This window comes from Macadamia integrifolia, chromosome 4 (assembly GCF_013358625.1).
Source record: "Macadamia integrifolia cultivar HAES 741 chromosome 4, SCU_Mint_v3, whole genome shotgun sequence".
Classification (NCBI taxonomy): Eukaryota; Viridiplantae; Streptophyta; class Magnoliopsida; order Proteales; family Proteaceae; genus Macadamia; species Macadamia integrifolia.
In genome coordinates this window covers 21,354,852-21,378,558 of record NC_056560.1, presented here as the reverse complement: position 1 = coordinate 21,378,558, position 23,707 = coordinate 21,354,852, and the positions used below count along the sequence as shown (strand labels likewise).

At 36.7% G+C, this 23,707-nt stretch overlaps 2 protein-coding genes across 7 annotated transcripts; both read left to right on the top strand.

Annotated features, from left to right (window-relative positions):
- The first annotated feature begins 1,176 nt into the window (after nucleotides 1-1,176).
- LOC122076588 lies at nucleotides 1,177-10,186 on the top strand. Of its 6 annotated transcripts, XM_042641975.1 has the most exons (14): nucleotides 1,204-1,288; nucleotides 1,331-1,503; nucleotides 1,587-1,659; nucleotides 1,865-1,916; nucleotides 2,090-2,172; nucleotides 2,309-3,411; nucleotides 3,524-3,670; nucleotides 3,854-4,017; nucleotides 5,053-5,284; nucleotides 6,675-6,810; nucleotides 8,734-8,828; nucleotides 8,912-9,035; nucleotides 9,635-9,798; nucleotides 9,917-10,186. In XM_042641975.1, the coding sequence occupies exons 2-13, from the start codon at nucleotides 1,421-1,423 to the stop codon at nucleotides 9,707-9,709; spliced, it is 2,367 nt and encodes a 788-aa protein (XP_042497909.1). In that variant the 5' UTR covers nucleotides 1,204-1,288; nucleotides 1,331-1,420; the 3' UTR covers nucleotides 9,710-9,798; nucleotides 9,917-10,186. The 6 variants fall into 6 exon arrangements, with proteins under 6 accessions (XP_042497910.1, XP_042497909.1, XP_042497913.1 ...); XM_042641976.1 differs by having other exon boundaries at nucleotides 1,177-1,503; nucleotides 2,126-2,172; XM_042641980.1 differs by lacking the exons at nucleotides 1,204-1,288; nucleotides 1,331-1,503 and having other exon boundaries at nucleotides 1,612-1,659; nucleotides 2,131-2,172.
- A 3,324-nt stretch (nucleotides 10,187-13,510) lies between these two features.
- Nucleotides 13,511-20,275, top strand: LOC122076591 (ABSCISIC ACID-INSENSITIVE 5-like protein 5). The gene is made up of 9 exons (XM_042641982.1): nucleotides 13,511-13,862; nucleotides 13,962-14,010; nucleotides 14,157-14,776; nucleotides 15,769-15,840; nucleotides 15,939-15,968; nucleotides 17,982-18,044; nucleotides 19,054-19,155; nucleotides 19,263-19,419; nucleotides 19,769-20,275. Exons 3-8 carry the CDS (start codon nucleotides 14,405-14,407, stop codon nucleotides 19,278-19,280), a joined length of 657 nt encoding a protein of 218 aa, XP_042497916.1. The 5' UTR covers nucleotides 13,511-13,862; nucleotides 13,962-14,010; nucleotides 14,157-14,404; the 3' UTR covers nucleotides 19,281-19,419; nucleotides 19,769-20,275.
- The last annotated feature ends 3,432 nt before the right edge of the window (nucleotides 20,276-23,707 follow it).

Here is a 23,707-nt window from a genome sequence, read left to right as displayed (position 1 = left end):
GAGGTGGGATTTTGGTACAATTTTCCTTGTATGTGAAATTCTTATAATTAACCTCTAAATATTGAACAATAATTGAAATATGGGTAAAAAAGTCAATGTGAAACAATCTATTTCTTATTTTTTTGCTATTTTATCCTACTGAGCATCATTCGTCAATTGCTAGTCAATTTCTACACCCACCCACTAATACACACTCAAATATGGCAAGGTTTGATCCCACGACCTCCTCTACTAGGTGCTAGTTCTTCAAGCTGAAGCTGCCATCACAAGGCTAAGCTAGTGTTCATTGAAATAATTTATCTCTCTTCATAGTACTAAGGAAGATTACCCTAAATGTTAATATGTTTTTCCATTTTAATGTTTGCAAAAATTTTGGTGGATTATGGCCCTAATAAGGAGTTTTTTGTTGTTAACGATGTAAAAGAAAATAATTATTTGTTGCTAGATGTAAAATGTTGGTCAAAAGGAGGCCTGGGATGCCTTAGTAAAGAGGGGTGATTTGATTCAAATTAAAGGAGTTAGAAGAGCTAGAGGCAACCCGCAGATGGTTAGGGTGAATTAGAAATTGTGTAGATAGGCGCATAGTCTCATGTTTGATTCCCCATTTGTACATCAGCGATTTAAGTGAAGATCGTGGCAATGGATTGCTGTGTTAGTCTCCCTAATGATTAGTTAAGGTATGCATAAGCTGACCCGAACACCTTGGTTAATAGAAAAAAAAAAAGAAGAACTAGAGGCCGACTAAAAATGATTAAAAGAGAAGTGATGATGAATGACATGCATAGTCTCGATCTTGTCCCATTTAGCATAGATTCTCTTTATTTCTTTTGAGTAATGTCTTTTATCGTTTTTATTAAGTGGATCCATGTAAAGTTGGGATAAGGAATTTGTTGAGTTGTCCTCAATGGTTTGTTTATCATGATCATATAATTGATGGTTTATCAAATGGCATGTGGCCTATTGGTGGGTACATTGACTTGTTAATCTTGAGCTATTTAATTTAAAAAAAAAAGAAATGGTTAACCACTTAAAATGGAGCCCAAAATACGAATTCAGATAAAGAAGCGAATAATGACCCAGATAAAAACTGAAATTGAAATAAAATCGAATCAGGTTTTTATACGGTTTTCAGTTCTACCGAATGAAATCGAATCGATTTGATTCTGATTTAAAAAATAGGGTTTTAATACGGTTTTGAGTTCCCAGATGTTGTATCTTGAACCGAATCAAAACCAAACTGAAAAATGGAAACCAAACCTATTGACGGTAGAAGACGCTACTTCTGCCCGTTAATCCAATCCCTGATACCTCCTCTCAATTCCAATTGTTGGCGGCCCTGGATTAGTCCAATCCCTTCTCTATACTGCGAAGCTTAAGCAAAGCCAATTCTCAATCGAAGCTGTTCCTGCTGTATCCATCCATGGATGTAGACGACCACGGAAACGAAACTCCCGCGATCAGAGCCCTGGGTTCACTCTTCAAGCTCACCGAAGTCTTACTATGGTGAGAAAGAACCTTTCTCTTCTGTTCACTTTCTTCTCTTCCATACATGTCTCATATTTTCTATTACAATCTTTGGATAACAGGGATGATGCTCTGATGGACACGCCAGAAGTTTCTTCTTCACATGTTCGCCATGGCAGCTCCGCAGAATCTACTGTCAGTTTACCTTTCTTTACTTTGTAGTCGGCAGGGCATAGTGTAGGGTTTCTTTTCGAACTTGGTACTGATTTCAAGTCATAATCCCTAAATTGCTTCTAGTAGTTGAGGAAACTTGATTTTTCGAACTTGAATTTGCACACATATATATATATATATATATATATATAAGAAACTCTTCTAAAACCAATGTTATTGCGTGCAGAGTTCACGTACTCATGATGCTGTTAGTATGAACATCGACAGTGAAACCAATGGCAAGTAGCCTAAGCATACTTTTTTTTTTTTTTAAACTCCCATCATTACTGGATGCATATTGAATTATCGGGTCATTGTTGTCTATCATTTTCGATATACTCATTTTACGGATAAATTATATTATGTTGAATTTTATTGAGTTGGTAAACATTTGTTACTATGATGTGCTCAGATTATACTCCATCGACTGACGATATGGAACTTGCAGTGCAGATGAGTGCATTGGGGCTTCCTATTTCCTTTAGCACAAACAAGGTGGCAAGTCTATGTTTTTTGTTTTTGCTTTACATTTGAACATTTGGTGTCAGTCTACAGTAGGGATTTGTAAGTCTTACCGATGTTCTTCACGCAATACATATTCTGTGTTCCTATGTTTGACATTGCATTGCAGAAGAAGACTGGGATTACCAAATGGAAAGGAAAGGGTACACCTATACATAATGATCGTTCTGTTCGTAAAGAGAATGAGGATGTACAGTTACAAGTTTCCAATGTGAGTGAGGTAGAGGTTGCATCCTCGGTAATTTCCTGTGATAACCCAAGCAATTATTTATGTGACACATCGACAGTGAGCCAAAGTGAAATGTCTTACTGTGATGTTGCAGTGGGCAGTAGAGAACATTTTTGTTACTCTGGTGATGGAGGTTTAACAGGCTTGACTTCTGTGAGTATCAGTGAAGTTGGTCAGGAACAAACTCCCCAGGAGATATTTGGTGAAGTATCAAATTCTGGAATGGAATATGAAACTAACCCTGGTATCATTTCTATTTGTGGTACTGAAGTGGCAGCTATCCCAGATAATTTAGTTACTAAAGCTTCTCTGGAAGATACTTCACAAGATGCCAGCTCTGGAATTGGTGATAAGGAAATGGACAAAGGACCAATAGAATGTAAAAATTTGGAAGGTTCGTTTATGGCTTACTATGACAGGGAAGGTGGAAAGCTTTGTGTTGACATCAGAACTGACAAGACATGGGCCCTGGATTCAGTTGTTTCTCCTCAGGCTTCTGACATGCTTGATCACATTGAGCTCAACAACTGTGAATGCCATGATGATCCAGCAGAATGGATGACATGCTGGGATTCTTTCTATATGAGAAACTACTTCTATAATATCAAAACACAAGAATCAACTTGGTACCCACCTCCTGGGATGGAACATTTGGCATTTTCTGTCATGACATCTAAGTCGGGTGAAGTGGTTGCTGATGCCCCTGAAAGGGAAGGTAGTTCTTCACTCTCTTGCAATGACATCAAAGTATTGGATCCATGTAGTTTACAGGATGAAACTGTTTGTTTTGAGGAAACCAGGGATAAAGATAAGTTATCAGTTGATCCTCACCATGAAGTCTCCCCTGGGATTGATATTGCTGCATGTGGTTTTGTGCCTGGCTTGGAGTCATCCACCAGCTGCAGTTGTGGGCAACTAGATGAATTAGATGATGGAAGAGTTTCCTTTTGTCCGTCCTCACATTCCCAGGGTCACATTGACAGGTCAAATATGTTTTACTGGTTTACAATTCATGAATTTCTATGCATAAACTCCTTTGACAGCTTGTTATTTCATGGCATTTGTGTGTTACATTTCCCTAAATTTTGCTTGCAGTTTGGGTATGGGTAATCAACTCAATCTATTAGTTTCTGAAGAAGCATCAAGAAGTGATTTTTTAAACAAATCTGTGATAGTAACATCTTCTGAGGATGCAGAGAAGATATGTGATGATATGACCTATCATAGCTTTGATGCTGACAGGTAAGCTTTTGGAGATATGATTGCTAAAGTTTTTAAACCCTCAAATCTCTTTGCATTCTCAGCGGTGCTTATTTTTGTATAACTGGATTCTGCTCATAATTTGACCTTCATTTACATCTAACAATTCTAATACAAGATCTTAAGTCTTAATCATATGCATCCTAATGCCTCTTCCTGTTGCAGTTCAATCACTAGTGTCACTAGAACTGTTTCCGAATTGCAATCATCACACATGAGTTCTACAAAAGACGAGTTGGATAGCCTCCGTGATTCTATTGCCTCAAAAAAGAAAAAGAAAGTGAGAAGGTCACGGTCACAGAGGAATATATTATCTGAATGTTATGAAGGTGAATAGCATAAACGTTGTTGTCATATTTACAACAAAATCTTAGTTGGTACTTGTTTATGTTTTCCATACAAATTTGTTGATTGGTATTGGTTTATGATCACATGATTGGTTAGAGGTGAAGGGACATCACATGTATAATATGACTGCTTTGACTTATAGAATGAAAACTTGAAAGAATAGAGCACAATCATTACATGCTGCTTCGTCTGATCTGTCCCTTGCATTTATTGCACCTCAAATCTTTGTATTTACACCTATTAGGACTCATTAATTTTGTTTTAATCATTTATCACCTGGGAAGGTTGGTTATTGAACCCCGAAGTTTCATATGATTTGGTTAGCTATTGGATTTTCTATTAACTTTGATGCACAGTTTCTGTAGAGCTTACACAGAATTCTGCATATTCGCCTACTTGTGTGGGTAAGCGGTTGACCTAATGGAAACCGATCAATTTTTTTTTTTTAATGTGCTGAGTGCTGACATGTCGTCAAGCCTGGATTATCATATCACAATTTCAGATTGTTTGGATTTCATTTGGCCTTTGGGAATACAATGATTTTTTACATGTACTCAATTTTGGTTCTCTTATCAAAAGTGGAGTACTAGAAATAATTGAGTATTTTGTTTACTAGTCCTGTGTGATCCTCAGTATATTGTAGGATTATTGTCACCCGAGGTAATGGGTGAACTTTGTGTTATAATATAAAATGAAGAAGCTTATATTTAGGATTTAATCGAAAAATGTATAGAAAGTAAAACATATTATGCATGTCTTATGAAACTAACAAGAGGGTGGACCTCGGCGCAACGGCAAGGTTGCTCCATTGTGACCTAGTGGTTGCGGGTTTGAGTTGGGAAACAGCCTCTCCACGAAGCGGGGGTAAGGCTGTGTACATTATGACTGTCCCCAGACCTCGCAGTGGCAGGAGCCTCGTGCACTGGGTACGCCTTTTTTTTAAATGAAACTAATGGTTAAAATGTATTGTCTGAAGGACTCTCTTATCATAAACCCTTGTTTCCCTCTTTTTGCAGAGCGTCTTTTCCATGGAATGTCAATAGAACAACCTACCGATATTCTGAAATATTGGTGTCAGAGATATTTCCTCTTCTCCAGATTTGATGAGGGTATAAAGATGGACAAAGAAGGGTGGTTTTCTGTCACTCCAGAGACTATAGCACAGCATCATGCATCCCGTTGTGGTAGTGGAGTCATTGTTGACTGTTTTACAGGAGTTGGTGGGAATGCTATCCAATTTGCAAAAAGGTCCGCACAATTTCTTGTCCATGTCATCTTCTTTTTCTTGCTTTTATCTTTATTAATGTGTGGAGTGCTTCTCAAACTCTGAGGACATCTAAATTGAAAAGTTACTAGCTGAATTATCATAGCCACTCAATCCATTGGGTTTTTTTTTTTTAAGGTGGGGGTGTTGGATGGAAAATTTTGTGGTTACTTCCAATTGGAAGAAAGAAAGCAATGAATTGAGTGGTTATTTTCACTTGATGCTTTTGGAATTGGTGTTTGTCCTATCAAGTGTGTAGTCAACGTAAAGTTGTCTGAGCCTAGATTCTATAAACATTAAACAATTATGAAAAGAGTAGTTTGTCTTTACCTAAAAGCATCTAGTGTTCAATTAAATTAATTTGAATCACTCAAATTCCTCTGAACCACATGAAATTAGTTTTCTCTTATATAAGAACAGCCAGATAGGGAATGCCTAAGTCTCCAAGGTGGCATCTAACAAGCGATTTTATCAGTCATAGCTATCCTAGGAAACCCAAAGCCTCAAGCTGGATAGCAGTTGAGAGGTATCGTGTTTAGTTTGGTTCAAACTCTATTTCAGCGTAGAGTTTGCATGGGAGTTTTTTTCTGTTGTACGAGTTAAATTTGTAAGCAGCCCTCCCCATCTATAGATCAGATTGAGTGGATTGAATCGACTCCAGAAAGACTTAGGGCAGATGTTGAGGACCCCCAGGCGACCAAAACTGAATAGTTTTCATGATAAATAAGTCTCCTGTAGTCGAGAGCTTACCTGTGCAACTGCTACCTAGGTGAACTGCTCTATGCACGCTGAGACAGTCAATAGTTCGGTCTTGGAATCTTCAAATAGTCTCACAGACCTTCACTCTGTTCCTCCTTGATGGGAGGATGCTGTTCTTTACATATTCCGATCAACCAGAGTCCTGCTTGTTAGTCGTAGCAGTAGTGCTGAAGGAGAGGAAGATTAGATGGAGAAGGAAGAGATGTTAAGGCTTTCTAGTTTCTACAGACTACGATTGCCATTTCTCCTTTTTATAAAAAAGGGCGTACTCAGTCCATAAGGCTCCTGAGTCCTGCCACTGCGGGGTTTGGGGAGGGTCATAATGTATGCAGCTTAACCCCTGCTTTGCGGAGAGGCTGTTTCGTGGTTCGAACCCGCGTCAGGTAGTGGCTGTTTACTGCCACTGCAGATGGTCCAAATTGACCACATCAACCTTCATGCTCCCTTTTGCTTAGAAATCTAGGGAATCTACATAGATTTTTTTTTTTAATGAGCATGCATGTGTGGGCATGCACTCACGTGCGCAAGTATATTCCTTTAGCATTCAGTAATTTTAAGGAATTACGTGTTGTGTTTCATCTTTTGATGTTTAATTTGAACTTTCTGCTATTTCAGGAGCAATCATGTCATTGCAATTGATATCGATCCCCAAAAGATTGACTGTGCGCAATGTAATGCAGCTATTTATGGAGTAAATGATAGAATAGATTTCATACATGGGGATTATTTTCACTTAGCCCCTATGTTGAAGGTATAATTCCATCTTATTACTTTTTACCTTTTTACTCATTTAATTAGTTTTATGTGTCGTGAGGGAATTGTTTGTGTATTGTAATGGTGTACATTTCTATAATTTTGTGTGTGTTAAATAAGGACTTTGACAAAGAAAGAGCTTTTTTTGTTTCCAGTAACTGATTTAGTCTTGGTTCATTTAGGAAACAGGCTACCACTTTGCTTTGAACTCTGATTACATTTGTGCCTGCTTTGTTAGCTGGTACACCCCTTGCTTTAGTTCTTCTGGATGCATTTTCTTCATTAATGTTGACTGAGAAAATATTGTAATTATGAGATGTTTAAGATCTTGTAATTCGTACCAATGAGATTCTTGGGCACAGTAAGTTCAAATATGGTGATAGTCTCAGGTGATAAGATGGCACGCTTTGGATGTGATGGAGCTTCCATAATGAGATGCATCATGAAATAACTTCTAAGGAACACAATCTAAAATTCATATTGAACTCTGCATTAGAAACCTCATTGCAAAAGAAACTTGAACAGTCTCTCGCAATGCAATATGCATATCACTACTTTTTTTTTTTTGGGTAGAAGTATAACCAAGGTTGTAAATATGGTATTAAGTATCATATTGGAAGGGTGATTTTGAGAGACATATTGTTTCATATTGGAGAGACGCAAGATATGCTGAAGATACACATGGAAATGGTCAAGAAACACGTGGAAATATTAAGGATACATGCATTATACAGTTTTGAAGCATTAGACATTATAAATAAGCAATAAGTAAAATATATCATGTACAAAAAAGAGAACAAAGTATGATGAGACAATTGCATTCAATTGATTATGTATAAAGGATGAGGTTTCGTACATGTACTAATACCATAGGGAACAGGCTGGTTCAAACTCAAGAGTTGGAAGTGGTCTCAGGTAAGGGTGAATTAAGATGATGTGTGCACATGCCAAACATACGTGCAATACTACCCCCAGCCAAAATATTGATCGTTGGGCAACCAAGGGTATCTTGCAAAAATATGAAGCAACGTATCCATAATGTATTTCATACATTAAATGCAATTTTCAAACAACATTGGACCCATTTACATCAGTGTATCCTGCTTACCAAAAAAAAAAAAAATCTGTGTATCCATAATTCTTTTCAAATTCTTTTGTAATTTTTTATTTCCTGTAAATAGGATTTTCTGGAGGTTTAAGGTAAGTGTTGAACTGTCAATAATATCGATTAGTATTGAGCTGTATCGGTAAACATCGCTGATACAGTATGATATGTAAATCCTTTAGTTTTAGTGTATGACATGAACTACTTTGTTTGGATTTCTTGTGCTCATTTCTTTTTTATTTAGATGCAGAGGAATTCTTAGTTATTCATTGGGTTGTGCTGTATTGGTCTAGAGATATTTTCACTTCTCGTGTGACACAGGGCGGGAGATCCACCTAACGTATCTCACCATGCTAAAAATTCTGCTGAATGTAATTATGCAATCCACCATATTTCTTCTAGATGTTGGTGGATGATGATAATTAAGAAAAAGGATCAGCAGTTCAATCCACTCTTTGGTGTTTGATCAATTGCATGTATAGTGTGTCAGGTTTGTGAATCTGCTGTTGTAGTGTGTACAGGTTACAACTGATTACCTTGGCCTCCTTACATGCTCCTTTCTCACCCCCACAACTTTTCTTGATGACTCAAAGTAAGATCCATGATCAAAATTTGTTCTGGTTGTGGGGTTGAAATTCAAGAAACGCATTTTTGGATATTTTCCCCCATTATTGTTCTTTTTTCTGTTATGATAGTTTCTTTTAGGAAATTGTCTTTGGGGACTTTGTAATTTTTATAGCGGTGCCTGATCTATTATTTAAAAAGTGCATCTATCTGCCTAGGTTTGGAAAATATGAGATTTGCCTTCTTTTGCAGGCAGACATAGTCTTCTTATCACCTCCTTGGGGAGGACCTGATTATGCCAAAGTACATACTTACGACATCAAGACCATGCTTAAACCGTGTGATGGGTTCGGTCCTTATGCACAATTTTGTTGCTTTTGGTGGTTGGATTTATCTTTTGGTTTGCTACTCTGACATGTTTATGCACCAGGTATGTTCTCTTCAGTACTGCAAGGAGGATTGCTTCCAGAATTGTCATGTTCCTCCCTAGAAATGTGGACCTAAATCAATTGGCGGAGTTGTCTCTCTCTGTCAATCCTCCATGGGCATTAGAGGTATTCTTCTTAGTTATTGTTCTCTCTATCTAAAGTATATCATTCAGAGGAATTGGAACACAATGTTTAACTGCAGGGTGTGAAAGAATTAAGGGTATTTCTATTGTTGGAAATTATAGGGGTGGGGGGGAGGGGGGAATGTGAATTGGGATATACACGGGTATTTTGCTCCAAGTGAGGATGAACAAACTAGGAGTGATTGCTAAAAAAGAAATGGGAAGGCACGCAATGGTTCCCAACCATGCCTACGTACATGATGCAGTATCGCTTCTGTGGACCGTGCCAAACCCGACTGGAGGTCCAAACTGAGAACTGGATCCAAATTTGGGTTTTGGATCTTTTGTAGGAAGTTTAGTTTTTTTTTTTTGGGGGGGGGGGTGTGGTGGTGGGAGGGGAGGGTGGAGATAATTATGTAATCTTTTATTGTATTTGGGTAGATTAAGTAGGATAGTTGTTTGAGTTGATTTCAGTTTCTTATTTTAACAGTTTCGATTTTTAAGGAGTTCTATTTTCCTGTCTTCTTGGTCATGGTCAGTAAGAAATATCTTAGTCATCTTTCTGCATAATAGTAAAATGGCGTGGATTTTATTTTGTTTCAGGTTGAAAAAAACTACTTAAATGGCAAGTTGAAGGCAATCACGGCCTACTTCAGTGATACGTCAGTTGGAGTCTAATTTATACCCCCTAGAGCTGGAACTAATGTTGTAGATTTTGACTAGCTCTTTGAGAAGACCATATCTTGAGCTCAGTGTCCTTGTAAATGGTAATGATACACATTCAAAGCTGTTCTTAGTCATATTGTGTGTAATGATACACCTTCAGAGTTGTTTCTTTGTCATTTTTCTGCTTAGTAAAGTAGTTTGGATTTGTTTTTGGTTCAGGTTGTGAAAAACTTTTTAAATGGTAAGTTGAAGGCAATCGAGGCCTAATTCATATCACAGATGCAGACTAATTTTCAACACTAGAGCTGAAGCTGAAATGTCGTAGTAGTTGACAAGTTCTTTGAGAAGACAGTATCTTGAGCTCAGTGTCAATGTAAATGGTAATAATACTGGAAGTTTTCAGGTGTTTTCCCCTATTTATTACTCATTTTAACCATTATAAATATTTTTATTGGATAACAGCACTGCATTTTTTGCCCCTTTCATGAATAGCCAGTGTGCATTGCATTGCTTTTTGCTGGACTAATTTGAGTCGTTTTCAAGCTTCAGCTTTCTTTTCTCTAGTGCCCAAGTCCTGCCAGCTCGTGGAGTAAACCAATAATTGTGCAACCAAGTGATGGGATCATGTCATAGTTATCCATTGGCAAGAACTCATCCCAAGGTTCAAGTATATGGAATTGCACATGGGATCGGCCTCCACTGATTCCTTGGTCAGAATTGGCCTCGAATTGGCCAGTCTTAGAAATTGAAATAAGGAAGAAGTGAAGATTTCCCAAAATAAATTTTTTTGGAGTACTCAATAAACTTGAAATTTTATTTTCTCTAAACGTTAATGTATCGTTCCACTTAAAATTAAAATCATATTGGTTCGTCTATTTAGAATCTATTAAATGAAGAAAGAAAAAATGGATTCTAAATCCTTGGACCAAGAATGTACGAGAACCTAGTATGGTCTCAAGGATGGTGGACTTGCTTGGATCGGGTTTCTCTTTAGCTCAGATCATAGTTAACAAATTCGGATTCGGGAATTATTCGGACGGAAAATTATTCGGAATAATTCGGATGATTAATTGAAGGATTCGGTCAAAAAAGCGGTCAAAAAAGCTTATTGGGTATTTTTTTTTTTATAATTATTTTTTATTGTTTTTTTTTTTTTTGGGTTTTTTTTTTAAAATAATGTTTAAATAAACCGAATCATTCTGTTTAATTCGGATTCGGTCCGAATTATTCGCGATTTATATTCAGTTTTGAAAAAGTCGCGAATTTTAAAGAATTTTATTTTTAATTCGGATTCAAATGTTGGGATCCCTTAAACACGCAGCTCAAGGCTGTGCTACATGACATGTGTGACAGTGGATCCCCACTCGGGGGTTGCTTATATTACATATGATATATGTTGCGTCTAAATCAAACCATGACCAACACCCCCTAAAAAACGGTAAGGTGTCAATTTAGAACTAGAATAAAAAAAGTGAAATCATAAGTCAAAATCAAAATCGATCTTTGATTATGATTTTGGAAAATAAATTTTATTCAGTTTAGTACAATTTGATTTTGATTCTATAGTCTAAAAACCCCTGGTTTGAACTGAATCAAATCAAATGTAAATCATACTAAACCCTACAATCATGTGTATTTATTGGGTTGTACAAAATTACCTACCATAGATTTCTTTTTAGTGTCATCTAAAATGATTGAATGATATCAAATTTGACATTGTGGGAATCTGCTATCTTGATGAGGTTGTAATTTTCTTGTACTTTTATTTACTTCAGCTATTTCAACTTAAACTGAATTTAAATCAAAATAAATTGAATAAAAAAAACGATTAAATAAAAACAAATTAAACCAATTCAATTTTGATTTATACATATTATATCTCGAATCAAATAAAAACTAAACCTATTGACACCAATAGATCTAGGTCATGATAAACGGGTGGATATAATGTTAGATTTTCAATGACATTTTTTTATTTTATTTTATAAAATGAAAAAGTTATTATTAACATTTGAAGGAATCCGGCATGCCCAACCATATGTGAGCCTCAAGAGCATTACAGAGTCACAGACCGGTCAAGGTTTAAAATAACTGACCAAAATTTATGGGGTTCTGGATGCCAAAAGATACCAGTGATGCATCGGTGTGTCTTGTGAGTTACATTTCTCACATCTTTTATATATGATTTTAAAAGAATCATATTCAAATAAAAAAGTAACCATCTGAAGAATAAGCAACCTTATGGGGAAAAAATGCAAAAAACTCAATACATGAAAGGCCATGCGATAAAAGAGGCCTCTAAATTTCACATGTGACCTCTGCCAGAAAATAAGGGGAAGATTTAAATCCTCTGTTATTCTTCATCATACAAATCTTATGTTATTCTACCTGCAGATCTGGAGAGAGAAAATAGTATCACCAAACTGATTTAGGTATCGATTAAACCGGTTGAATAAAGTTGCAACAACCTAATATTGATTTGTGACTTAATATTTTTTTCTTATTTCTTAAGTTTTAAACATCATGTTTTTATTAATTTAAAGGGACAAAGAGCCATTCCCCTAATTAAAAACACTTGGTTTGGATGATAGTTGTCCATTTAGCATTTTTTTAGGGAAAATGCTAGGCATTATGTCAAGCTTTTCTCCCCACCCCCTAAAAAAAGACACCACTACCCTTGTCCCTCCTCATATAGGCCATACATAAGTTTGTCGTGCTTGGAGCGGTTAGCATGCCCATCATTCGTCATTTTTTTTTTGTATATTGGAAGATTTGGCTTTTTATATCATAGAAATTACGATAGTAAAATAATGGGCAAGAGATCGGTACTTGGTTTTGGTCGTATAGTCCTTGCACCACCACAACTTGCAAGGCAATGAGAGCCTATGAAAAAGGCATCAACATCAATGGGATTTTATTTCACAGAAGGGGATGATAATTTCACGTGTCCTTGTGTCTACTACACGACCGCATGACTAAGCATTTTTTTTTTTTCCTTTTTTTAAATAATGTATCATCAAATCAAATCATTAGAAACATAAGATCTTACAACCAGCATTTCAATCATGAGACTAAGGATCAGATGAATGTTTTCAATCAATGTGACTATTAAGTATCAATCTAACTTCTAGCAAAAAAGAAAAAAAAAAGCGAAGTCACGATCTTAGGAGAGAAAAAAATCAAACCGTATCGTTTTCTACCCTCAAATTTTCTAAACCGGCTTGGTATCCATGTAGCGTAAGATTTACGTCTAAAATTGTACTTCTACCAAAAAAAAAAAAAAAGTCTAAAATTGTACGGTTTTCTGATTTTAAAATTTCTAGACATTTGGTATCAATATAGCGGTATCCCGTGTAGCGTAAGATTAACGTCCAAAGATTTTACGGTTTTCTCAGTTCAAAATTTCAAGCCGTTTGTATCCATGTAGCCTATTAACGTAAGACTAACGTATTGTATAGTTTTTTCCATTTAAAATTTCTAGCCGTTTGTATCCATGTGGCGTATTAGCATAAGACTAATCGTATTGTATGGTTTTCTCCATTTAAAATTTCTAACCGTTTGTATCCATGTACCGTATTAGCGTAAGACTAACGTATTGTATAGTTTTCTCCATTTAAAATTTCTAGCCGTTTGTATCCACGTAGCTTATTAGCGTAAGATCTACGATCTGAAAATTTGAAATTTCCCACCCAGATAAATATCGTTTCCAAACACGTGAACAGTTTCGCCTAAAAGGGAAAGAGAAGGAGAAGTACGAGATGTCAGGGGAGAAAGGGAAGGGAGAGCCAATAGAAGCAGAGAGGGTCGTGGGAGAGGAGAGAGAGAACTGCTGCGGAGGGAGGGAATCGCAGACAGAAAAGAGGAAAACCACGGGCAATGGTGGATTCACATGTCGCATAGAAGTCGAATCATCGAGGAGATGAGTACTCGCACTACCGTTTCAGAAGTTTAATTCTGCTCGAATCATCATCAACCTCAGTTGATGATGATTCGAAACGGTTGAACCTCTTTTTTGATTGATGTTAATTTTATTGGCATAAGATTTCATTGCTCAGTTCAAAGGGTTTATGGGGAGGATGGATGAGACTTCTGCTTCTGCCATGAAGATTGACGTCGATAAGTCGCAATTTTCTGATCAGATCAATCCCAATTCCTCAACAAATGGGTGCTTTCTCTCGAACTGTTACATTGTTCCATCTTTTGAACCACATGCCCCTTTAAATTTTGCATTCTTGATCTTGACCTTGTTATCTGCCATTTGCAGTGCTGCACCTATTAAAATCTGTTCAGATGAAGCACGGATTGCGGCATGGGTATTATACTCTGTTATCCTTATAGTTTCTCCGTTTTAGTACTTTCTTGCATTTACGGCTAGTTATTTCTTATTTTGTTTTGATTTAGGAACTGTCACTGTTCAAGTTGTTTTTTCGTATTTCTTCTCTTGTTAAATTGTTTGTAGGAGATACTGCACTCCAGAACCAATCTCCTAACCTGGCAATAAACGCAAATGGGGTCAGATATTCTCAGCAGCAGACGCAGCCGCAGCAATTACCACAACGTCAGCAACAGCAACAGCAGCAGCAACAACAGCAACAACAACAGCAACAACAGCAATAGCAGCAACAGCAACAGCAACAGCAACAGCAACAGCAACAACAACGACAACAACAGCAACAGAAACTCTATCCTAAGTCAGCGCAAACTACCATGGCATACGTTCCCCCACTGCATTTAGCAAACAGTGCCCGGCTGGGTAGCCCTGGAGTGAGGGGTAGAGTTGTGGGAATCACCGATCCAGGAGTGAACCATGGTTTCGTTCCAGGTGGAGGGATGGGCGTGGTGGGTTTAAGAGCTGGGGCTGTTTCAGTTGCGTCAGGATTTCCCGATAATCAGCTGTCTACTGATGGGCCTGCTAGGAGTAATGGGGATACATCTTCCTTGTCACCTATTCCTTATGCGTTCAATGGAGGTTTTAGGGGGAGGAAATGCAGTGGGGCTGTGGAGAAGGTGGTCGAGCGGAGGCAGAGGAGGATGATTAAGAATAGAGAGTCAGCTGCAAGATCACGGGCTCGTAAGCAGGTGAATTTTCATTAAAAGAGTCATTGCACACTGCCCCCTTTTTTCTTCTACTTATATGATCTAGTTTCTTGAATTAGCCATTTATGCTACTTCAGAAATTAAACTGTTATAAGCTGGTCAACAACAGTTCTTTTGGGGCTTCCAAACTGGGTTATCTTGCGGTCTACATAGTATGGTAAATCTCTTGGTCAAACTAGCCGAGGCTAAATGGAACCCAACTGCATGGATCCAACATTGCATGTGCATCATGCGTTGGAGAATGACTTGCCATCTCAAATATTTTGTTTCATGATTGTCTAAATTATTTTTGTTAGTATCACTTCTTCTGATGCTACTGCTTAAATCCTTTGGAAAGCAAGTTGAATTTTTGTTTGTCTACGGCATGATAAATGTGGTAGAGCATGAAAATAGAATGTAAATATATTACTTTTAAGCTGCACTTTAGAAGAGCATGGCTGCTGTGGAGAATTTGAGAAACGTGTGGCTGTTGTACTCAATTCAGTTGTAGTAGTTTGGGTAGAGTTTTCCTTGTACTGAAGGAGTCTTGTATTTCCGTGACTGGTTCATTATTTTGTGCTTTCGAGTTATGTTCTTAAGGGAGGCTAAAAAAATTTGTTCATTTAGAACATAGGAAGGGAAGATTACTACCTGGAGGAATTCCAGTGTGGAGGTACTTTAAATTCCTTACGGTTAAAAAATTTTAAGTCATCATATGATAATCATGCAACATTTCAGTGCATCTATTCAGAATTGGTTAGTGAGGACTGGCTTGATAGTGGTAAGTGTTTTGTTATGACAAGACACTTATGAGAAATATTAACTATAAAGTCCTCATGATCCAGTTCATGGTAATGTAGAGCATGCCATCTGATATAAGTAGAGTACCATGAAGCTGGAACTGTTCCATTGCTAGATAGAAAAAGATCAATCCTCATGTTGTAATACGTTTGACCTGATTGTGGAATATTTGTTTATTTTTTGGTTTCTGCCAGGCTTATACCATGGAACTAGAAGCAGAAGTTGCAAAACTTAAGGAGGAGAACCAAAAATTGCAGCAGAAACAGGTGTTTTTTATTTGTAGTTTAATTCTTGACACTGTTAACCATTTGTTGGATAAATTGGTTGGGGCAAATCCTCATCTACTATAATTTGATTGTTGCAGGCAGAAATCATTGAAATGCAGAAAAATCAGGTATATGGCCTTGTCATGCTATTCAATAAATTAATAAATTCTAATGCTTCTATGGCTAATATAATATGGCTGATGATCAAATGACTTATTAGAATTTTTTTTTTCTTGCTTATCTCTCTAATAGGCATAATTATATGATTTCTGCTTCAATAATGACCTTTTTTGTTTCCTAAATTAGATTGAAATAGTTTAGTATTTGAAACAAAAGAGGCCGGAGTTGTGGTTGCTAGAGCTGCTGTCTGAAGATTCTGGACTAGAAATTTCAGGATATTTTGTTTCTTTCTGTGAAGTTCTTAGTGTTGAGTTAGTCCATATTTGGAATATTATGGTCTCATCATATGAGTTTCCCAGTGGCCTTACCACAGTACTCCACTTTGTTTTGATTTAACTCAGACTGAGCTCATAAGGTACAGTTTGACCTGTATACTGTTAACCTTGTTTAAGAGTGAATTTGAAATTTCATTTGATTATGTGCTGAGTATATCAAATGGTTAACACTGTTTTCAGTTATGGATTCCTGGGTTGTTAACCGACATAAGAACCCCTCTATGATAATCCCATTTCCAGTAATTTCCTTTGTCTCGTATCAAGCCAAACTTTTTTATGAAGTTGGTAAACTGCCTCTCCATGAAAGGGGGTAACGTTGCGTACATTATGACCCTCCCCAGACCCGTGCACTGGGCACTGCCTTTTGTCTTTTGTTGGGAAACATCCTCTCTGCAAAACAGGAGTAAGGCTGCATATGATGTGACCCTCCCCAGACCCCGCAGCGGTGGGATCCTCATGCAATGGCTTAGGGTATGGCATTTTTTCTTTTTTTTTTTAATTAACTTTTAGCAAAGTTAATAAAGACAGCCCCTAAAAAAATTTAATCAATTTTGATTTTTGTGTTTTCAAATACCTAATGCATTATGGTATTGTATCTTTGAATGCGCGGTGTACATATATTATTTATGTCGTATTGTTCTTGTGGGATGGAGAGCGATCACTTGGTGCAATGATAAAATTCTTGGCTTGCCAGTGGAACACACAGGTTCCAATCTTACAATGGCCACTTTGATAAGAATTACAGAAGGCTAGGACCTTCTCCATTCCACCCCCGCGAAGGTGGGACCTGTAGCGGGTCACAACTCTAAAACAACCATGTTTTGGTGGGATAGCTTGGATTAACTTAACTTTGTAGCATTTGGTATATTCAGTTGAACACTAGCAGTATTTTCAGGGTTCTATGATATTTGTTACGTAATTATCTGGTTTTGGAGTCTAGCATTTCTTAAAAACCGTATAGGACCTGTTTAGTAGGTCACAGCCCTAAAACAACCATGTTTTGGTAGGATAGCTTGCATTAACTTTACTTACCATTTGATATATTCAGTTGAACACCAGAAGTATTTTCAGGATTCTATGATATTTTTTATGTAATGATCTGGTTTTGGAATTTAGCATTTCTTAAAAACCATATAGAACCTGCTTGTGCTAGTTATGCCGTCTTAGTTTATCGTTAAGATCTCATGGAGGAAATTCTCATTTTGTGGCTTGTTTAGTGAGAAGAAGAGGGTAATTTCATTCTTGAGCTATATAGGAGGCAATTTATCTGTTTTAGTTTGGTTTCACAGTCTCTCTAGTTCTTATATTGTTATTCAGATATTTTCATTCTTGAGCTTCAAAAGTAGGTAGTTTCATCTAATTGTGTACACATCATTTCACATTCTATGAATAATTGTACTTTATCATTGCAAAATTGTTAATTGTTCTTCTATTACTAACATCATTATTGTTCGGAATACTCATGATGGATGCGTCACTATATTCAACCCCATCCATTTACACTGATGTAAACTATAAAAAAAATTAATCATGGCCTGTTATGATGGATGACTTCTTCCTGTTAGTTTAATACTTCGCATTTAATGTTCACACACACACACACACATGCACACATATATATATTTTTATAGATTTTTTTCCCCATTTGTTTTTCCTATCCTCAAGAATTTCACTTGCATTTCGTAGGGTATGCAGATCATGAAAATGCATATTGGACAGGATACTTCACAAGTAGGCCAGCCTTCAAAGGTTATGTCAGAATGATGAGTGGTTACTATTTTGTGAAATATTTAAGCCCCCTTTCATAAAGAAATTTGTGTTGCTGTTGCAGTTATAAATGGTTTACCTTGTTAACGAAAAGAAAAAGAGGGTATTTTATAAATTTCTAAATGTACAATCAGGAAGCATGGAAATTGGAATTTTTTAAAGGTAGAAATAGGTTATGGCTCCACACAGACACATTGGCTGATTCTTTGGCTATTACCCAACACCATGATGCAGTTAGTGGTACACAAAGGTAACGTGTGGCTGATGATTACCTTACAACAAAAAGGTAAAAAAAATAAATCCTTTTTTACTCAGACTGGCTTCTTTCGGTTGAGCCCTTTTGAAGCCCATCACATGATATTGTATGTGATCTATGCAAAAGGGAGAGATTTACCTTCTATACCTTACCTTGAGATTTATTACATGAACATGTTTCAACTTGATGTCACATATGGAGATTATTTGGCATCTACTGAAATGCCCTACATCGAGAATTCTCATGAAGTCATGATTGGTTCTAGCAGAATCGAGAAAATATTGAGTCTTAGGGCAAATTGTGCTTTTGTGCCTTAATCAATGCAGTGTGTTAATTACCTTGAGCATTTTATTCTGATAATTTGTGCCCGATTTTGTTTGAATACATATATACAAAATCAAAACCTCATTTCCTTGAGTCAGAGTTATCTTTGACACACTCTGGCACTTTATACCATTTGTCCACACCAGCTGCTAGTATGCTACTTAATTACAAAGTTTACTCAGGGGGTAATAAGCAACTCCAATGCTTTTTTACCTTGATAATTCTTATTAACATTCAACCACCTGCATGTCGTCGTTCTATTTGGTGTAAATAGTTACATTGTATTATGTTGATCAATTTTTAGGTTCTGGCTCTAGATTTGCTCTGTCCACATCTGTGGGATGTCATTAATTGTCTCTCCTCTTTTCTTCATACAACTTTTAATTTGATCATCTTTAATGAAATGTACAGGATTCTCTCCTTGCTAGCATTGCAGAAACTGAGCAGCAGTCCAAATTGACTGCTTGGGTTTCCTTATGGAAGCAGAGAATTGAGCAGAATTTGGAAGTGCAAGTAAGCTCCCTGCATTTTACTCTTACTCATAATCTTGCTTTGTTTCTTGTCTCATTTAACACTTTTGATGCTTTACTATTTGTCAAATGGTGGGACTTGCTCAACAGGATTCACACACCATTTGATATTCATGAGTATGGTGGGAGAGTTCTGGAAAAACTATCCCTGGAAGCAGATGGTGGAGGTGGCATGTCCTTCACAGACATTGTTGGAGGCCAAGAAAAGCATGACATTGCTAGGACTTTCTCTGCACTTCTGCAACTGGTAATCATTACTTAATATTTGAAAGCAAAATATCCACTTCAGATTCCTAGCTTGGTCTATCTAGCGAAAGTATCAGTTGGTTGCTTTTAAGGGTTTTGGTTTCATAAATCTGGTATCAGGCCCTATTATATATCATTGCATTTTGACAATGCCTCATCTCCATCAGAAGTTACCCATTGATAGACTGAGTTGGTGAGACTCATGAGACTGTTGTGCATTGACAATGATGGTGTTGATGCTTTTGGTTGTTGATGTGTTGTTTGGCATAGGAAGAACCTTAATTGGAACTAGTAGAAGATCCTCATTAATGATGCTCATATTTGCTCCAAATATCAATTATATTTTTCAGGTGAATAATGGAGATGTAGAACTTGATAAAGGTGGCACTGGTGGTGAGCCTGTATGCTACACAGCTGTAAATCCATTTTATTTGCGTGTGCTTAACCATGCCAAGAGACAAGATAAAGTGAAACTTAACCCATTGAAAAAGAGGGTAAGATCTCCTTTAAGAGAAGTTCATGTGAATGGAGATGGAGACAAAGCTGGAGAGCATCATCCAAAATTCAGTTTATCCACCTCCGAACTTATCTCATCAGTAAAATCTTCTAGGTCAAAAAAAAGTTCTCAGTAAAGCTTGAAAAGCTCAACAGGGTAGATGCACACCCAAAGCAAAGAGAAGACGCAGGTCTTAGTTGATTGAAATAGTTGACTTACAATCTGCTGTGTAACAGGAACTAGTTATTTCTCATGACTCAGTTGGCTGTTGCCAGGAGTTCAGGAACATGGATAAAAAATCGTACATTGTATTATAGCATATGCAATCAGTCACTCATAATAAAAAGGTAAATTTCTTTTACCTTTTTACCTTACAATAAAAACGTAAAAAAAAGGAGGACAGAGATAAAAAATTCCTTGGTTCACCATCAATATAACCTTGGAGATCATACTATAACCTTGTGTGGCTGATGATTATGCAAAACGCTTGGCGATGGGCTATCACAAATATTTTGCTTGCACTGCTTTCTTTTTAGGCTCAAAACTATATAACCTTCCCCTTCAATAGTGCTTTGTAGGCTGAGGAGTTTGTTGCACTTTTTAGCTTAACTGGGTCAAGATCAAAGCCTGGATGTGGGAGTATAGTGACCAAATTTCAACAGGCAAAGTATTATAAAAGCCTTTGTATTTCTGTGCTGTTTGTAATCATGGTTTTAACATTCTTTTTACTTCTGGTTTAACTTAACTAATCCCATTATTTCATTTCTAGAAAGCAGTTGCCTTCAAAAGCTAGAGACAGTGAGTGCCTTCAAAAGCTTTGCAATTCCTTTAAAACCAAATACTTAATTCCCCATCCATATTTTGTGACATTTCCTGTCAGGTTTTTATGCATGCACTTTTTGACTTGGAACTTTTGCAACTTGAATGATTAAGAAAAAAGAAAAGAAATTTAGCAAGATGTTTAGTGCAAGTTCTGTGTGATTCTGATTTGTGAAAGAGAAGGAGACAAGCCATGGATGGTTCTCAATGATAACTAAATGATGCTATTTTGGAGAACTCAATATGATTAAACATCGAAATGGAATAAAAATACATGTTGAGTTGTATTCTATAGAAAATTTGAAAATAAGATGTTCGTTCAGATAGAGAGGAACTTCTTTGAAAAATTGAATATGAATACCAAGCCAAAAATGGCAAGCCAAAGGCTTCCATTACAATATGAGACTAAAAACACTACAATTACTATTGTTGCTACTCAAATTAGACCCTTCAAGAGTAAGAAAACACATGACACAAGTCACACAATTTAGGCCACCCTATTCCACCCTTGCTTACTCATAAGATCAACAAGGTCGTTTGTAGGCCTTTTTTCCATTGGAATGAGCAGTTCAGTTCACCTGAGAAGCAAAGCCTTTTATTTACTGTAATCATGTCTGCAAACCTCCAGGACTGGTCCTTTATAGAATTAACCCAAGCTGTGACCATGGCTAAGTCACCTTCCATGGCCGTTTAGGCCTTTTGGGAGAGAAGAATTCTGCTCTTCTGGAGTCCCCTTCTCCGATTGACTCTGAGTTCTGGGTTATGATGTTTCTGAAACAATTCGTCCTGGATATTATATATTATTAAAATTACTCTCTGGAGTTGAAGTTGTTTGGGTTCTGAATTTTACTTGAGATTCCATGGTTGTTGTTTTCTGTACCATTAATGCCTACATTTGCAGATCACCAGGGTGTATAATGAGAAAGAGCATGCTGAAGTTGAGTTCACTGTATTCCTACCCTCTTGGACATTGATACATATATGTATTAGTAGTCTTCTTAGTACTGATTACATAATCATTCCCTTTGTCTTTATTACTTCTTATAGCATTTCTTGTTTTGTTCAATGATGATACTTAATTTTTAGGTTGGTCCTATGCCTGTCGATTATGGGATTGGGAAAGAAGTTGCAACTCAAGTTACAACACCCATGTAGACCAATAGAAGATTCTATACAGATTCTAATGGACGTGACTTCATGCATGTACTTTCCTACTGTGTTTCTATGTTCAACATGATGGTGCAGTGAAAAACATGAACAGTTAAATTTAAATATCGTCATGCTTTTAGAAAGATTTCAGATGTATTTATCTTATCCTATTGCAAATGGGTGACAATCTACCATTTTAGTTTGAGTTGTTTTTAGCAATGAAGTAGATAACATAGAGAAGTTTGGCACTTGAAAGTTTGTGTGAATTTATTTAGGTTGTCTAATATATGTGTGGGTACATATTTTATCTTAAAGAATGGCATTTGTTTTGCAGATATGAGACTATAGATCTAACTGGGATCTGCAAGTGAGCAAACCTGGGGCTGGAAATCATTACCCAATATGTTTCCTTCCAACATATTGCCAGGGGCTGGGCTCACTCACCTTATTCTTCTTCTTCTTCGACTTCTCTTCTCTCATCTTATTTCCTTTTATTATATTGAATTTGGAATCAGAGCTGGTTTGATATGACACTAACAACTTGTCTCTCCACTGTACCTCTTGTTTTTTAAACCCTCAAAGAGTAAAGGGCTCCAATAGACGCTGCACCATGTAGGAATTTTCAGTCATCAACTAGGAGACATATTGATGAATATTTGAAAGCTATGCAGACAGGTTTATGAGCAAGGAAGGAAAAATAGGGGTACCACCAGCATTGTAATCATTACTTTCTCTCTCCTCATGGATCAGTTGGAGTTGAAACCAGGCTCATTGAAGTCACCCAAGGCTCCTCTTTCAAGCTCCCATGACCTCGGTTGTGAAGGAGGTAAGCTTTTGGTTTGCAACTCGATTTTCTACCATCCTATAGCACCGCCAGATTAGGGCTTACTGGCTTTTCTTTCATACTTTATTGTCAGGCTTGAGGCAATCTAGTGCTATGTGTCGGTAAGTTATACTATTTGGGGCTTGTGAGTGGTAATACGATGAACCCACAACGTGAAATGTGCATTTGATTGAAGTTTCTTCAAGTTTTGCAATTTGTTTACTAATTAGAATTTTTTGTGAATGTTGAGGAGTGTCTGGGTAGAGTGTGTGTGTGTACTCCCTATAAACTAGTAAAATTTTCGATCTTATAGTCATGTAGAAGACCATATAAATACATAAAATTTGCAAACCTATACAAGATAAGTCTATAGAAAGAAAGATCTTTACATGAAAAGAAATATTACACAAATACATCAGCTATACAATGAAAAAAATCATATCCTTTCTCTTTACACTCTCTCTCAAATTAATGCTGGTTGGATAGCATAAGTTTAGTTGCAAAAGACCAATGGCAAGCTGAAGACACAAATTTAGTAAAATTTCTGCAATCTGATGATCAGAAGCTATGTAAGGAAGAGAAATAAGTTGAAGACAAATACTTGGTAAAAATGCCCGCAATCTAATGAGCAGAAGCTATGTAGGGAATAAAAATAAGGTTACTGAGATATTTATCACGAATGAATTGACAATTAACCTTAATGTACTTTGTGCTCTCATGAAGTAATGGATTGGAAGAAATTCAAGTGGTGCTATCAGTATAGAGAGGTGTTATCGGTATGGTTTCTCCGATTAGTAATTTCTTGCATTTAAAGCTAGTTTATTTCTTATTTTGTTTTTATTTTGGAACCGCCACTGTTCAAGTTTTTTTTTTTTTTTTTTTTTATTTATTTCTTCTCCTGTTAAATTGTTTGTAGGAGACACTGCACTATACGATTGAGGAGAGGTTATACAAATCACTGAAGTTCACTCATGGTCATGCTAAATACACTAAAAGTGCCAT

Excerpts from the sequence above, each read along its gene's own strand:
- LOC122076588 (XM_042641975.1), top strand. The coding sequence starts at position 1,421 with ATGGATGTAGACGACCACGGAAACGAAACTCCCGCGATCAGAGCCCTG. Across the intron at positions 3,671-3,853 it reads CATAGCTTTGATGCTGACAG|TTCAATCACTAGTGTCACTA; the intron begins GTAAGCTTTTGG and ends TTCCTGTTGCAG. Across the intron at positions 8,829-8,911 it reads ATGCTTAAACCGTGTGATGG|GTATGTTCTCTTCAGTACTG; the intron begins GTTCGGTCCTTA and ends TTTATGCACCAG.
- LOC122076591 (XM_042641982.1), top strand. The coding sequence starts at position 14,405 with ATGGCATACGTTCCCCCACTGCATTTAGCAAACAGTGCCCGGCTGGGT. Across the intron at positions 15,969-17,981 it reads TTGAAATGCAGAAAAATCAG|GGTATGCAGATCATGAAAAT; the intron begins GTATATGGCCTT and ends TGCATTTCGTAG. Across the intron at positions 18,045-19,053 it reads AAGTAGGCCAGCCTTCAAAG|GATTCTCTCCTTGCTAGCAT; the intron begins GTTATGTCAGAA and ends TGAAATGTACAG.